This window comes from Musca vetustissima, unplaced genomic scaffold, assembly GCF_032173495.1.
Source record: "Musca vetustissima isolate MV318-11 ecotype Yass unplaced genomic scaffold, APGP_CSIRO_Mvet_v1 utg40562, whole genome shotgun sequence".
NCBI classification, from domain to species: domain Eukaryota; kingdom Metazoa; phylum Arthropoda; class Insecta; order Diptera; family Muscidae; genus Musca; species Musca vetustissima.
In genome coordinates this window covers 22,794-35,438 of record NW_026872475.1, presented here as the reverse complement: position 1 = coordinate 35,438, position 12,645 = coordinate 22,794, and the positions used below count along the sequence as shown (strand labels likewise).

Sequence of the window (12,645 nt, the reverse complement as noted above, 5' to 3'; positions counted from 1 at the left end):
TCCCATATATAGTTTTGTCCGATTTCAAGTAAATGGTGTACCAAAGTGCCTATATATCCCTCGATTCGCACGAAATTTGGCATAGCGTACTGAATTGAGCATAGAGTGATGACTGTCAAGTTTCGTGAAAATCGGTCCAGATTTTGATATAGCTCCCATGTATATTTTCGTCCGATTTAATGTAAATGGTGCACCAAAGTCCACATATATCTTTCGATTTGCACGAAATTTGGCATAACGTACTGAATTGAGCCTACAAGGATGTTTTCCACGTTTCGTGAAAATCGGTCCAGATTTAGATATAGCTCCCATATATAGTTTTGTCCGATTTCAAGTAAATGGTGCGCCAAAGTGCCTATATATCCCTCGATTTGTACGAAATTTGGCATAGCGTACTGAATTTAGTCTAGAATGATGTGTGCTAAGTTTTATGGAAATCGGTTGATATTTAGATATAACCAGGGACCGTAACGGTTATAACTTATATCAAATCAGGTAAAAAATAACTGTTATTATGTGACCTAAATAAAAAAAATCCACTTCAATTATTTATTTTTTTAACGGAAAAAATAAACGTTGATTTTTAACTGTTAAAAATGATTTTTATTTTTTCCGTCAAAAATAAAAGTTTTTTTGGGACTTTTATTTTTTCCGTCAAAAATAAAAGTCTTTTTGGGACTTTTATATTTTCCGTCAAAAATAAAAGTCTTTTTGTGATTTTTATTTTTTCCGTCAGAAAATAAAAGTCTTTTTACGTAAATAAACATATAGAGTTTCGTACCAGTTATATAACCTTTGACCTAATAGTCAGGGGAATGATTCTTTAATTTATATTCATGATTTGGTACACTAGACTATTTTTTAAAAATGTATAACAAATATTTTTTACCTTTGATCTTGATTACTTATGTGTACACTTATTGTAATAAGGACAGAGATTTATAAATTGTAATTTTATAACTGATTACAAGTTGTATAAACTTCTTTACATAAAAAGAGTTTTATTTCCTGACGGAAAAAATAAAAATCCCAAAAGGACTTTTATTTTCTGACGGAAAAAATAAAAATCCCAAAAAGACTTTTATTTTTGACGGAAAAAATAAAAGTCCCAAAAAGACTGTTATTTTTGACGGAAAAAATAAAAGTCCCAAAAAGACTTTTATTTTTGACGGAAAAAATAAAAATCGCAAAAAGACTTTTATTTTTGACGGAAAAAATAAAAATCATTTTTAACAGTTAAAAATCAACGTTTATTTTTTCCGTTAAAAAATAATCCTTAACATGGGAACTGAGAGTGTTTTCTCAAGATCACTCAATATCCTCAATGGGCTCCTCAGTACGAATCTATTGGTATATGACACTATTAGTGTCCCATGTCTCTAACATGAAGATTTTTTTGTTCGCATTTTAAAAAATAACTGTTATTTTCGGTCCCTGGATATAACTCCTCATATTAGTCAGATTGGCATCAAATTTTGCACAACGTACAAAATTGAGCATAGAATTACGTAGTTGCGTTTTCTAGAAGTACATACATAGCCCAACGGATGACCTATTGATATATTTTGAAATCGATTTACATACTTTTGTCCCATTGTAACAAACGAATGACATGTTTACGGATAGATCTAAGTCGATTCATATTTAGATAAATATATTTTATTTCATCCAATTTCATGTTAATAGTCCTGTTTAATATACCCAGGGACAGGGCCGACTATATGATACCCTTCACCACGGGTATCATATAGTCGGCCCTGTCCGACTTTACTACTTTCCTTACTGGTTTTCATTTGCAGCACCACGAAATATACGTTGGATATATTTATGGGATACGGGTTCCCAGAGATTAATTAAAACTCTTGGCATTAACCCATTTTAAATGATCCCGAAATAATTGAAGTATTTTAATAAAAAAAATAATTCGAGGGTGTGAAATTTGTCATTAAAGATTATCATTGGTTAACTAGAATAACATCTACAGCGAGTCATTGTCAAAAGTATCCACTTGTTGTTTTTATTGAAAAATTGTATGTCCTTGGAAAATAGTCAGGTTGAATTCCAGTTTGTTTTTTATGAGCGGAACAGTATAGTCGGACGGGTCCGACCATACGATACCCTACACAACTTCCACGGAACTCTAACTTTCTGCGGATGTTTATTTCGAGCCTGGGCAATATTTCGTGATATTTGTACCCTCTTGACCGATTAGAGATCAACAGCACCTCTTCCTTACACTGACATATTTTCCGAATATTCAGTACAGCCCTTCTAATTACTTGTCCAGATTCCCCTCACCGTGGGTTGTTTTGTGATGTTCGGCTTGTGGCAGACTCGAAAAAACACAAAAAAATAAGTTTTCGATACACTTCATCCCATATCTTTTATGTGATCATCACCGAAAAGTAAAGGCGCTCTCTTCACCTCTTCCTTACACTGCCCTCTAATGTTAATGGATTACTAAATAATATCTGAATACGTAAGCACCTATAAATATTTAAGTTTAGCTCTCACATCCGAGTGCATACGACAATATAATTGGTATCAAATCAAAGGTCAACCACTCCTCTTGGATATACTATCAACAACTCGGTTCTATGTCCTTCAGGGTAAATATATACCGTACAAAATAAAAATGTTGTCATTTTTCACACAAAAGTCAGGGTCCATTTGACCCGCTAAATATTGACCGAATTTATCAAAGCAAGCATGCTTATTCTTTGGCCCGATCTCCTTCCCCATGTAAAAATTCGCGATGTTTGGGTCATAATTGCAGCCTCTGTAGCGACCAAAAAAACGGCAAAAAATACCTTTACCAAAAACAATAGGGGTCTTCATTGGTTAGAAACCATCCTAAGTTTCGTGAAGATTGCTCCATAACTGTGGCCTGTATCCATCACCACTTTCGTGAATATTGCTCCATAACTGCGGCCTGTATTGTATTTACAAATTATAATGGACGGACTAGCACTCATGTCTAGATCGACTCAGCTAGTCGAGATATGACGATCGGTCTACTAAAAGGTGGCTCTAGGACTAATATTTCGCTGCGATACAAACTCTTGGGGCTGTACCGAATTATAATACCCTGACAACATAGTTGTGTAGGATATAAAAGTAGATTTTGAAAAGTCGATTTTGCGATTTCCTCAAAGATCAAAAGTCAACTTCGACTTTTAGACTTTTCAATGCAAAAGTCGATTTGTTTATCCTTAAACTGGATAAATCTATATTGCCAATTTTCTGCAATGAAGTTGTTCTCTCACAAAAATCCAAAAGTGACAAAGTACAGCCACTCCTAAATACGCCTCCAATATCAAAATGACGAAAATGGAGAGTAAGTGTACATTGAAAATGCATATGGCCATATTAAATCACTATCACCCTCAAAGAAACTGGTAAGACCAGTTGAATTAAGGTTTCCATAGGAAATCTTTCTGTTAGCCCAGCTGAATTAGGGTTCCGATAGGAGTTCTTAATTTAGCCTGGGTTTCCATAGTAAATGTTTAATTTAGCTTGGCTGAATTACGGATTTCATAGGAATTTCTTCTTTTATATTGGTTTAGTTATTACATTTATATCCTGTAAGAATAACATCCAATAAATTGACTTTGCCCCCTCATATTTCATGCATTCCAAATTTGGTGCAATTAGAAGTCATTCTAAATCATAAAAACAGAAATATTTAATTTTCACCATTAAATAAAAAATCTTAATTGGCATTCAAAACTATTAACAAACACGATCAGCATTGCCGTCGTTGCCATAAAAAGAACGAGACGCCAATTAATTAACAGAAAACAAGAAAGAAAATTGTTTAACCACAACTTTGACATTGCTGCAATGTTTTGGATTTTTTTTTCATTATTTTCAAATGCAGGCTGAATGTCAGCAACCAAACCCCCTCTTCATTCATGTCTCTTCCACAACGGCAACTGCAGAAAATCCTATACATAGACTGTTACCATCTGCTAGAGGAGAAGGTTGCGCAAGTCATTTCAATGAAAACTAGTTGTGGGACCCTTAGAAACTTCTTTATGCATTTGCCTATTATTTTGTTTTAATTGTTGTTGTTGTTGGTGTCATTGTTTGTTGTCGCCAACAACAATCATGGATGCATGTAATTAAAACAGCACATTTGGAGGTTATAAAGCAACAACATCACCAACACCACTACCACTTCCAGTACCACCACCCCCACTTCAGCCGCACTAAAAAACTCTTATTTCATGCTACAATTGTTAATTGCCATGGTGGAGCTGCATTTTTTGTGGATGGGGGAAATAATTTATTCTTTGTTTTTGGGTTCCCCACTATCTGATCGAGTGTTCACTGCCGGCTGCAACAACTCTTTTGTGGAATTGAAAAAAAAAACAACAACAACAAAAACTGCATTCAAATTGTGTGGGTGGGTGACAACTGCCACCAGAATTTTTCTATGCGTCGTGGTAGCATAAATTTCAATTGGGCGTAATACCTGCAGAACTGCATTGTCCTCATAAAAATGCAAAACGAAAATTATAATTTATAGAGTGCAAGGCTACGCGGAGTTTTTTTTTTTTTGGAAATATATCTCTGGATCATTATAGAGCCAATAAGCTTTTCTTGGAACCGTTCAGTTAGGTTTGCATATGAACTATAGATTTTAGCCCAGCTGAATTAAGATTTCTATAAGAAATCTTAAATTTAGCCTGGCTGAATTAGGGTTTCTAAAGAAAGTCTTTAATTTAGCCTGGCTGAATTAAGATTTCTATAGGAAATCATTAATTAAGCCTTGCTGAATTAAGGTTTTTATAGGAAATCTTAAATTTAGCCTGGCTGAATTACGGTTTTTATAGGATATCTGTAAATTAGTCTTGCTGAATTAAGGTTTCTATAGGAAATCTTTAATTTAGCCTTGCTGAATTAAGATTTCTTTAGGAAATCTTTAATTTAGCCTTGCTGAATTAAGGTTTCTATAGAAAATCTTTAATTTAGCCTGTCTGAATTAAGATTTCTATAGCAAATCGTTCATTTAATTTTAATTTTAAGGTTTCTTTATGAAATCTTTAATTTAGCCTTACTGAATTAAGGTTTCTTTACGAAAACTGTGATTTAGCCTTGCTGAATTAAGGTCTTTATAGGAAATCTTCAATTTAGCCTGGCTGAATTAAGGTTTCTATAGAAAATCTTTAATTTAGCCTGGCTGTATTAAGATTTCTATAGCAAATCTTTAATTTAGCCTGGCTGAATTAAGATTTCTATAGGAAATCTTTAATTTAGCCATGCTTAATTACTGTTTCTATAGGAAATCTGTAATTTAGTCTTGCTGAATTAAGGTTTTTATAGGAAATCTTCAATTTAGTCTTTCTGAATTAAGGTTTTTATATGAAATCTTCAATTTAGCCTGGCTGAATTAAGGTTTCTATAGAAAATCTGTAATCTAGCCTGGCTGAATTAAGATTTCTATAGCAAATCGTTAATTTAGACTGGCTGAATTAAGGTTTCTTTGGTAAATCTTTAATTTAGCCTGGCTGAATTACGGTTTCTATTGGAAATCTTTAATTTAGCCTTACTGAATTAAGGTTACTATAAGAAACCTGTGATTTAGCCTTGCTGAATTAAGGTTTTTATAGGAAATCTTCAATTTAGCCTGGCTGAATTAAGGTTTCTATAGAAAATCTTTAATTTAGCCTGGCTGTATTAAGATTTCTATAGCAAATCTTTAATTTAGACTGGTTGAATTAACGTTTCTTTAGGAAAACTTTAATTTAACCTTGCTGAATTAAGGTTTCTATAAATCTTTAATTTAGCCCAGGTGAAATAATTTTTCCATATAAAATCTTCAATTTAACCCAGCTTATTTGAGGTTTCCATAATAAAGCTTCAATTTAGTCCAGCTGAATTAAAATGTCAATGGGAAATCTTGAATTTACCCCAGCTGAATTAAGGTTTCTATAGGAAATCTTCAAATTAGACCAACTTCATTGAGGTCTCCATAGTAAATCTTCAATTTAGCCAAAAATCCACGCCTATCGAATGATGGTAAAAAAATCCACGTCTATCGAATGATGGTAAAAAAACACGCCTATTGAATGATGGTAAAAAAATCCACGCCTATCGAATGATGGTAAAAAAATCCACGGCTATCGAATGAGGGTAAAAAAACACGCCTATTGAATGATGGTAAAAAAATCCACGCCTATCGAATGATGGTAAAAAAATCCACGGCTATCGAATGAGGGTAAAAAAATCCACGGCTATCGAATGATGGTAAAAAATCCACGCCTATCGAATGATGGTAAAAAACACGCCTATTGAATGATGGTAAAAAAATCCACGCCTATCGAATGATGGTAAAAAAATCCACGGCTATCGAATGAGGGTAAAAAAATCCACGCCTATCGAATGATGGTAAAAAATCCACGCCTATCGAATGATGGTAAAAAATCCACGCCTATCGAATGATGGTAAAAAAATCCACGCCTATCGAATGATGGTAAAAAAAATCCACGCCTATCGAATGATGGTAAAAAAATCCACGCCTATCGAATGATGGTAAAAAAATCCACGGCTATCGAATGAGGGTAAAAAATCCACGGCTATCGAAAGGTAGTAAAAATATTTTTTAGAAAGCCACGCCTATAGAAAGGTAGTCAAAAATATTTTTTAAAAAATCCAGGTCTATACGAAGATGGTAAAAAATATTTTCTAAACAATCCACGCCTATCGAATGGTGTTAAAAAATATTTTTAAAAAAGCTCCTCTTATATAAGCCCATCAAAGATATTTTTTAAAATCCCACCCATAAAGAAAGTCCTTTAAAATTTATTTAAAAAAAATACACGTTATCCAATTGTAATTTTATGAAGTTTATAGCTTGGACTCCTTTGTTGGTGGTCCCTTAAAAAATAATTTTCAAAGATCCCTGAATCTTCCTCACGCGTGATGTGGGAAAAATAAAAAAATCTTTCTTCAACTTGTTAAACAATTATGATGCTACGATCTTCTAATTATTTTTGACTTTTTAAATAAAAAATTCTCTAGTTCCCTTTATGAGGGATCCCAAATTCGTAAAGACACGACAGCCGTAGACAATTTGCCGCCTCATTACAAATAAATTTTCAACATCCGCTGATTTTTTTCTATTTGTTTCAAATTTGTCACTCATGAAATATGAAAATGCTTGAGAAGAGATCCTATTTCGAAACACTTTGAAATTAGAGACACGTACACACGCACACACTTGTCATGCCATGCCATATGGCGACAAGTGGAGATCCTTTCAAAACGGCACTTATGTGTAACGAAAAAAATAACAAACGAAGCATTAACATTTCCTTTGAGAAGTCAAGATTTTCGTGTCGTTCAACTGCTTGTAAAAATAGCTGCAGAACAAATTGTTTTCTTTGCGATCATTCGAACAGCCAGTTCTGGTTATTATAAAAAATTAATTCACATACTCAACTAGGTTGGTTTCCTTATTTACATGAAAAATGCATCAACAGAATTTCTGAAAACAATAAAAAATCTCATCGACGGTTTTTTGGGTAGAGGAATTCGGCCACACATCCAAAGGCAATATCATAAACGTTTTATTCCTCACCCCCTTAGTCAACAAAGTCCATTCCGACCAATTAGTTGATTGAGGAAGTTGATCAGTGAAGATTTTTATGACTTAATTTCCAACCAACGAAGTCCAAACAAGCTTTTTGGTATTTTAATTTTTTTGTTGTTGCTTTAATTTTAATGTTATAAACAAACGATTTAACAATTTCCCGTTCTTTTATATACTACTAAATAAATCTGGGTATGTGTGTGTGTGCGTGTGTGGTTTTTTCAAAAGTTAATACTGCTGTCAAAATATTTAAAATTGCTTTAAGTTAATTGTTTGTTTATATTTTTATTTATGTGCGTGTGTGTTTGTGTTTTCTTTTTTATTATCGTTACAGTTCTTTTCCCAATTTTGTGCTTTTTCCTGTGGGGCGAACCGTACAAACGCGGTTTCTTTTGTGACGATGAATCGCTGATGCATCCCTTCAAAGAATCCACAATCAATAATGTCTTGTTATATTTAATTGGTTTGGTGCTTCCTGTTGTTGTGGTAAGTAAATCTTAAAATTTTGTTTTTAATTCGTTTTGTTGTAAAAAGGGGGACAACTGTTGGGTAGTATATTTGGCAAGTAATCCCAATAAATGGGCCTCCAAAAAGAACTTGCGTAAGGTCATCTGTGTATACATGCCAGATGCCGTGATTTTTATTTTTTATGCCCTCTATTAGTGTGGAGGGTATATTGATTTTGTTTTTTCCGATTGTAACTCATCGAAATAATCATTTCCGACCCTATAAAGTATATATATTATTGATCAGCGTAAAATTCTATGACGGTATAACCATGTGCGTCTGTCCGTCTGTATGTCTGTCTGTTGTAATCACTCTAGCCTCTAAACGAATTGAGATAGATCGCCAAAATTTAGCATAGAGTAGTTTTTTGTCTGCAGGCAGGTCAAGTTCGAAGATGGACTATATCGGTCCACGTTTAGGCATAGCTCCCATATAAGGGTACCCCTCAAATTTCGATATTTTGGGATTCTTGAGCGCATTTTTCAACCGAAGTCGTTGAAATTCGGTACATTTAGTTTATATTGGGTACTACATATCTCCACTAAAAATTATAAATATAAGTCAAATTTTTCTGGTAGCCTCCATATAAGGCTACCCCCAAATTTCGGTATTTTTGATGGTTTCTCTAAAAGCGATGATATTGTCAAAAATATATTTTTTTTGACTCCTTAAAAAATATTTCTAAAGTATTTGGAAATAAGTTTATACCCTCATATGGACCAAATCCGTGCCATGCCCGTTCGTCTGTCGGTTTGTCTGGTCGGCTGGTTTCATTCAAAATTTTCACATCGTAATATTTCTTCCAAACATAGTTCAAGTTCGAAGACCAATCCTTCTGGTATCTCCCCCACAAATTGTCAAAGTTTTCAATATTTATAAATCCAATATTAGGCAAATGGAATGTCCGATTTGAACTAAACTTTGCATATTTACCAAGCCTAGATCGAGTCCTGAGACCTCCCCCACAAGGATCAATCTATACTAATAAATGAGTAAAATAATTGACCGACTGACTTAACAATTCATCAACGCCCAGATGAAACGGCTGAAGCTGGAATCTTGAAATTTTGAATGAGGGTCACTCTTAGTCCAAAGATGTTAGATAAGGCTGGGTTTTTGCAAATTCGCACTATATGTATCCGAAAAGTACTAAAACGTACTAAATTTGTTATAATTTCGTAGCTTGTGAAATTTGAAATTTGGAATACGAATCAATGTTGAAAAGTAGGGTCGATATTAGGAGGTGGGCTTGGAAGTGTTTAGTCATGTTAGGTTGTTATGGAAATTTATATCAGTTAGTACTGGTACTTAATTTGGATTTCGATTGGTAGTGGTACTAAATTTCGATTTTTTTGGAAATAAGTATTACAAGAGTACAAATGGCAATAAATAATACCAAATTTAGTATAGTACTAGATTTATGTTGCGGTCAGAATTGGTGCGTAGTGTTGAGATATGAAGGTAGTATTGGAAATATATATTATAAGAGAATATAGTACTAAATGGCACTAAAATTGGTATTGGTTTTTAAACGTCTCCCACATTTTATAAACTTGTAATTCGAAGCGAATTGAATAATCGATTTGATCAACATTAAATCTGAAATATCTTTGATAAAATATATAATTCCCAAGATCTCCGCAAACTATAGACTCAGATATACATATATCTGTCGGCGACACCGACTGACATTTTGTACTTGATACATTTTTGGTCGAAAAAATTCTTTGCCAATTTTTCATTCCATAGCAAATCTCCGCACCAAAAATTATCAACCACATTTGAGGATAGACCTCATATAACGTTATCCCCACGTTTTTTATCCGAATAGACTCTTGTTTTGTTCTCACTCGTTGTCAAATCTTCCTACCCAAAGTTCCATGGTATCGACCGCCATTTATGACGGTCCCGAACTATTAGTGGTAGTTTAAATTGTAGTTTAAATGTCCACCTTAAATTGTAGTTTAAATGTCCACCTTCTATGAACAGAAAGCCTGCTAAAGTTAGAGTAAACTTCTAATGGACTTCGATGGATAGAAATGTATTCAGTAGCTTAGAGATCTTCTGCATTTTTAATGTACAGAATACGTTCTACAGGCCTTTATGGATAGAAGCAGTTGTTCTTCTATGAATATAGGCACTTTCTCAGGGAGTTTATTGACAAAGGCCTTTATAAAGGTCAACCTTGAACAGAAGTCCTTCTACAAATCTTCTGGGGCAGCGGACCTTGTAAATTTTTCTATGTCTTCTATATAACTTTACCTAATGTTGCCCCTTAGATCAGTGTCGAATCAACAGCAAGTAGATTTTATTATTATTATTTTTTTTTTTTCAATACGAAAACAACTCAATTTTGTAAATAAAAATATTTTTTCTTCATTATTTCAAAACCATGCTACACAACAACATACAGATAGAAGCCATCATTCGATTCAACTATATATCAATGGCCAGATGTTATCGATATGGAATTTCATTGAATCCACTTTCAAATTTCAACAAATTCTTAACGCAAGTGTCAGCTAAATTGTAGAGGCACATCGAGGTGGAGGAGGGCGAATTGAAAACTTTCAAAATAATCTTCATAATTTACACATCTTCTCCTACTCCTCTGCAATATCACATTTTTCAAGCTGTAAATATATTCTCAATGTATGTTTGTAAATCGAAAAGAGAGGGTGAGGAGAGGCGGCACTTGTTAAAATTCAATTAAAAATAATAAATTTACATTCAAGTGCGGCAAGTGGCGGTGAATTGCAAACATATGGATGATGGCATTATTTTTTCGTAATACTGACCCAATTCCCCCCATTTGGTTGTTTTGTTTGTCTTTTGCGGCCTTAAAAGGGAGCGGTGAAACTTCCCAAGAAATTGAAATTCATAAACACTCAATTTGATTACGAAATGAATAAAAGTCCACAGCATCTTCATTGTGGCTTTTTTCAATGAAGTTCTTCCACAACCGCATTTCCACAAATCATCAATTGAAGGGTAATCGGGAAGTGACTGTGGTGCATTAAAATCATAAAAATTAAATATCTCCGGGTGGGTTTTTTTTATTAACTTCATCGAATAATTCGTTTGGCTAATGTCTTGAGAAGACACCACACGAAGCATTTGATAACGCCGACATGCGATAATCAATCGAGGGAAAGAAAACGTAGAAATGGAGCAAGCTGAAATGGAAAAAACATATGCCCGCCCGGCAATTGGGTTTCCCTTTTGTTTTACAGCTGGCCCAACACGTTCACATAATCTACATGCATTTGCCACATTTGTAGTTGCTGTTCAAATTTGAATTCCATTACCCATTTGTTCTTCAATTGTTCGTTTGTTTTTTCGTTTTCGTTCTCCTCTTGAAGACAAGACAATTGTATCACCCAACACCTCGTAAACTATTTTTAATATTTGTTTTTGTTTTTCTTAACATTAAACATTTTCCAAACAATGTTGTTGTTTTTGCTGCTGCTGTTGTTGTTTTGTTTTTGGAATTGCAGTTCTTTGGCATTTCTGTTCGAATTATCGATTGTTTGTTATTTTTTCGTAGGATATTGTCCCGGTGTTTCGAAAGGGACTAATTGTTGGTAATGGCAAGACCATGGGAAATTAGAAGATTGAGAAATATTTTTTAGGACAAAATAAAAGAGAACATACCAAAATACGGACGTATAACGACAATATTGATTACGTTGTGTTGGAATTTGTGGATATTTGATGTATAAACATACAATTTGCAGTAAAGAATATCCCCCATACTACGGTAGAATACGCCTATATGGGGACAACCCCAACACACGGAGCAAATCAGTAACCTATTTTAATATAAACAAGTAAACCCGATGTTAAGTTCGACTCGGCCGAACTTTTTATAGTCTCCACTATGAGGGTGACAATCAAAATATCTAAAAATAATGGGTGTTGATAGGAGAAAACTCATGTGAGAAAACATGATTGAAATTCTCAAAACATCTAATAGTGGGGTTACCGTTATATGGGGCTTTAATAAAAAGAAAATCAGTATTGATATATGTTGGTAGTGTGAATAAAATATTCGAAATTATAGCCAATTCGGTTGAAAAACGTGTCAAAAATCCACATATAGTGTTATATACCATGAGAACCCAAAATGCCGAATTACAGGTTAGAAAACCTGTCTCAAATCCCTAAAATACTGAATATTAGTGGGGGCTACACAATAACGTGACCGATATATTTAATTTGCAATACCAAACATCCTCGGAGTACTAGTAATGCAAGTTGAATTTACATTTCCAATGAGCTAAAATTTTACACGTCTCATTTATTTGGCCGAAGGACGAATCCTATTAAAATGTATGGGTATCAATTCAAATTTAAATATACCTCCCGATTATAATTTCATTAGATTTCATGTATATGGCTTAAAAAATCAGCACGGCATTCCAATTATTACCATCAGGGTTGAATTCAAATATACCTAAAATTCGTCGAGATCCTTATATCGTATAGCTCTACGAAATCGGATAAGAAAATACACATCGGCTAGGACTTTAAACATGCCA

At 33.8% G+C, this 12,645-nt stretch overlaps 1 protein-coding gene across 1 annotated transcript in view; it reads left to right on the top strand.

The window, feature by feature from the left end:
• Positions 1-12,645, top strand: part of LOC133322267 (putative phosphatidate phosphatase) — a 72,592-nt gene that overhangs the window by 40,221 nt on the left and 19,726 nt on the right. The window contains exon 2 of the mRNA XM_061531314.1: positions 7,932-8,083. Coding sequence (XP_061387298.1) covers positions 7,932-8,083 — 152 coding nt within the window. The remainder of the gene's footprint in view (positions 1-7,931; positions 8,084-12,645) is intronic.